The sequence below is a fragment of the Elephantulus edwardii genome, unplaced genomic scaffold (genome assembly GCF_000299155.1).
Source record: "Elephantulus edwardii isolate Elephantulus edwardi_28Jun2011 unplaced genomic scaffold, EleEdw1.0 scaffold00019, whole genome shotgun sequence".
Lineage (NCBI taxonomy): Eukaryota > Metazoa > Chordata > Mammalia > Macroscelidea > Macroscelididae > Elephantulus > Elephantulus edwardii.
Genome location: NW_006399769.1, coordinates 16125039 through 16128663, shown reverse-complemented (window position 1 = coordinate 16128663; position 3625 = coordinate 16125039). Strand labels below are relative to the sequence as shown.

The 3625-nt window shown below is 42.2% G+C and overlaps 1 protein-coding gene across 1 annotated transcript in view; it reads right to left on the bottom strand.

Moving 5' to 3' along the window:
• DHX57 (DEAH (Asp-Glu-Ala-Asp/His) box polypeptide 57) overlaps nt 1-3625 on the bottom strand; it is a 65436-nt gene that overhangs the window by 13103 nt on the left and 48708 nt on the right. The window contains exons 19-20 of the mRNA XM_006882338.1: nt 3160-3294; nt 1596-1670 (exon numbers count right to left, since the gene is read on the bottom strand). Coding sequence (XP_006882400.1) covers nt 1596-1670; nt 3160-3294 — 210 coding nt within the window. The remainder of the gene's footprint in view (nt 1-1595; nt 1671-3159; nt 3295-3625) is intronic.

The following is a 3625-nucleotide window of genomic DNA, read 5'->3' as shown; positions in this document are numbered from 1 at the left end:
GGACAGGTCCTTGGAGAGGTCATGCTTGGGAGGGTGGAGGGACGGCACAAGAGGGGAAGACCCTCAATGAGGTGGACTAATTCAGTGACTGGGGTAATCAGGATGGGTGTGTTGGAGACTGCGATTGGTACAGGAAAGAGCAGGGTTTAGGGCTGTTGCACATAGAGTCGCTATGGGTCGCAAGTGACTCAACGGCACATAACAACAACAACAATGCATTAATATTCTGTTAGGTGCTAAAATACCAATGCTTGCATTTGGAAGACATGAAGAGCAAGAGTAGAAAAGCATTTAATGAAGGCAAGGGCTCACTGATGAAGACACTTGCTTCTGCACTTGGTCAGCACGACATTGAGACACTGAAGTACATTCTCCACACTTTTGTTGGTAGCACCTTGCATGTTACTTGAACAGTGTTTCGTAGAGATGTCTACACGTTTAATTTTGAAATAATTACAGATTCATAAAAAGGTGCAAAAGAGTGTGACTATGTTTATAACTCAATGGCTTAACACTTATATAACTATAGTATAATATTGTAATGGCTAATACTATGTGTTAACATGGCTATGATCATTATTATAACTTTACTAGTCAGGGCTATAAATTATCCTGCCCTCTATGATGTTAATAAGGCAGGATTAGTGGCAGTTGGGCAATGATATGATCAACTTAATTTGATATAGGGGCAGTCTCCTTAGAGGCCTGGTCTGCACTGAACACATGCATGGACTCTCTGGCAAAGCTCATTCACTCCCTGCTGTGAAGCTGGAACGACTCATAACTGACCCTTCAGTATGTGTTCAAAGGCTGTTAACCCTGGATTGCTCAAGCCTCCCCACATTCCTTTCTGCTGAGGTCTGAGCCATGGGCCTGGGACTTGCTACCCATTACAAGTGTGTTAGCCATTTCCTTGAATGAATAGATCTCTCTCTCTCTCTCCGCACACACAAACATATTTTATGAGCTTTCATTGACTTTGTCTCTTTAAAATACTCTACCTAAGACAACTATCTAAAATAGCAAATCGATATCCAAATGAATTTTTTTAAGGTAAATTTTAATTGGTTTCACAAGCACGCAAATGCTCTGCCCAAAACGAACTCTAATTTAAGCAGCTAAGTGAGGATTTAACATCAGCTAAGGCTTTGAGAAATTATTTGGTACTCTGCCCACTTTGCATGCTGTATCTGAAATGGTCCCTTGTTAAGATGGACATAAACAATGAAAACTCAAGTCAAAGTGCTGAGAACAAGCAGTAGGACCATGAGGGTATGGCCATAGTACTGACTCACATCATCTGATCTTAGCTAATTTTGGCCCAGGAGGGAATAAGGAGAAATGGGAACCATGAGTAGAATCAAACTTACACCTAACACAGAAAGTTATGTTCAGATTGGCTGATTTGGAATAACATTTATGTCCATCTTAATTTCTGGAATGTCATCAAATTTCAGAAGGCTTAGGAAGACATTTCATTTTATAGAAGAGTGACATATGTAAGCAGATTTTGGAGAAGGATTAGAAATGTGTACCCAGCTGCTTGTTCTCAGACAACTCCTTCCCAGGCACGTCCACATGTGTGTATCTCTTACCTGCACTACGTTTGGATATAGAGCAGCACATAGCATTGCTGATATCAGCTTAGGGTTCTCAGCATTTGAATTTGCCTAAAAGAGAAACAAGAGTATTAATCTTAAAAGTCCTTTTGTCAAAAAATGTGGCTATTTCTGTCTGTGCCCGGGAATTTAGCCTTATATTTCATTTGATCTCTATCTTAAAACAAAAGGGCATCTAGTTCCCACCTTCTGAGTAGAAACAATGCTTTGTTTCTAATGTTTTTCCCCTACATTTTTTTTTTAAAGCTTCTGGACCACATCCACAAATGACTCACTCCAAAGAAGCATTGCTTTGAGTTAAGTTACAAAACTAGTGTTCCTATGGGTCAGTTAGAAGGAAAGATTCTGGTTCATGTGATGTTCAGAAATAAAGAACCAACTGCACTTAGAAGCAAGCTTGTTAGGTTTGTCTTAAAGAACTGTTCTTTCTTCAAAACACTGTCTCTGGTTAGAAAAAGAGCATCTTGCTGTTTGAGCTAGTTCTGACTCAGTGTGACACTCCTGGGAGGAGACTTCCTTTTCTTCCTCAGAGTCCTTCTTTCTTCCTTGGTGGATTTGAACTGCCAGAGACATGAAGCCCTGACAGAGACATGAAGCCTTTGAGTTAACAGCACAGTAAGGACTATGCTACCAGAGCCTGGTTGACTGGAAATAAGGTGGGGCTGAATGGAGAACATATCCCTGTGGTGGCACAGTGCATTACACGCTTGACTTGTAACCCCAAGGCTGGCCGTCTGAATCCACCAACCTGATGTGAAGGAGGAAAGATGCAAGGCTGTGTCTCCTCCTGTAAACAGAATTGTAATCCACCTTGGCTAGGAGATGGACGGTTGTCATGAGTGGGAAATAATGGCTTTATGGCAGTTGGTAATCTGAGGACACAGTATTGGAAAATCTACTCTACCTTTTATGGTTTTATCAAGAACCAGAGTGACATTTAAAAATTAAAAGCAATAACAACAGAAAAATCCGTCTGTTTGGGTTAACTGACACTTACTGTGGAAAGAGAAAATCAAGAATGTTCCTAGGAGGTAAAGATGGTGAGGCTTTGTCTCAAATACTATGGACATGTTGTTAGGTGAGGCTATTCCGTGGAAAGGGACACCTCAGGCTTGGTGGAAGGTGGAGGATCCGTGAGAGAGAGGAAGACCCTCAAGGAGATGGACTGACCCAGAGACTGCAGCAATAGATGTGTATGTCAGAGATGATGAGGACGGGACAGGATAGGTCGGGTCAGGTCTGTTGTTCACAGGGTAGCTATGATTTGTACTCTACTCGGCACCTAACAACCACAAGAAGCTCACACAGGGCTTATATGTAAATAGGAATAAGCGTTCCTGAGTCATTATTTCATTCATATGCTAATAAAAAGGAAATAAAGACTAACCATCCAGAGGTGCCTCACAAGAAAGGCCTGGTGATCTGTTCCAGATAAGGCCACAAAGACCTAGTGGAGTGGTTCTCTCACTCCACTCTGCAATACGTGGGGCTGCCAGAAGCAAGAATTCACCCTGGGGCAACTGTTTTACATATTCTTTACCTCTTCTCCTGTGGCATCCAGCACACCATCTCCTCCTTGGGCCCTTTTCTCAATTTCTCTTGCTCTCAGGCCCTCCTTTACAAACCCTATGTCCGATAACAGTTCAGTGAACTGTCGTTTGAGGCTAGCCATTTCCTGAAAGCAGAAGACAGACCTTTAAGGAATGAGCATTAACAGAGCAATGAAGTTGAGTGTTTAGCAAGGCAGTGGATGGACACTGAGGCCCAAACAGGTATGAAGGTTATCTTGTCTGGTCGTTTCTAGGAAGCCAGTTTTCATTTGTATAAAGTGACAGAGTGAAAAACATTTACATGGACATGTGAGAGTGACAGAAAACTCTATCCGTTAAGTTTCACTCACTCACTTATTGTCAACTGGCTCTCTGATGACCCTCCTCCAGATTTTAGGGGGTCTGTAAATCCCAAGGGAGCTACTGGGAGACCCAAACCATCAGAGAGGTTCAGAC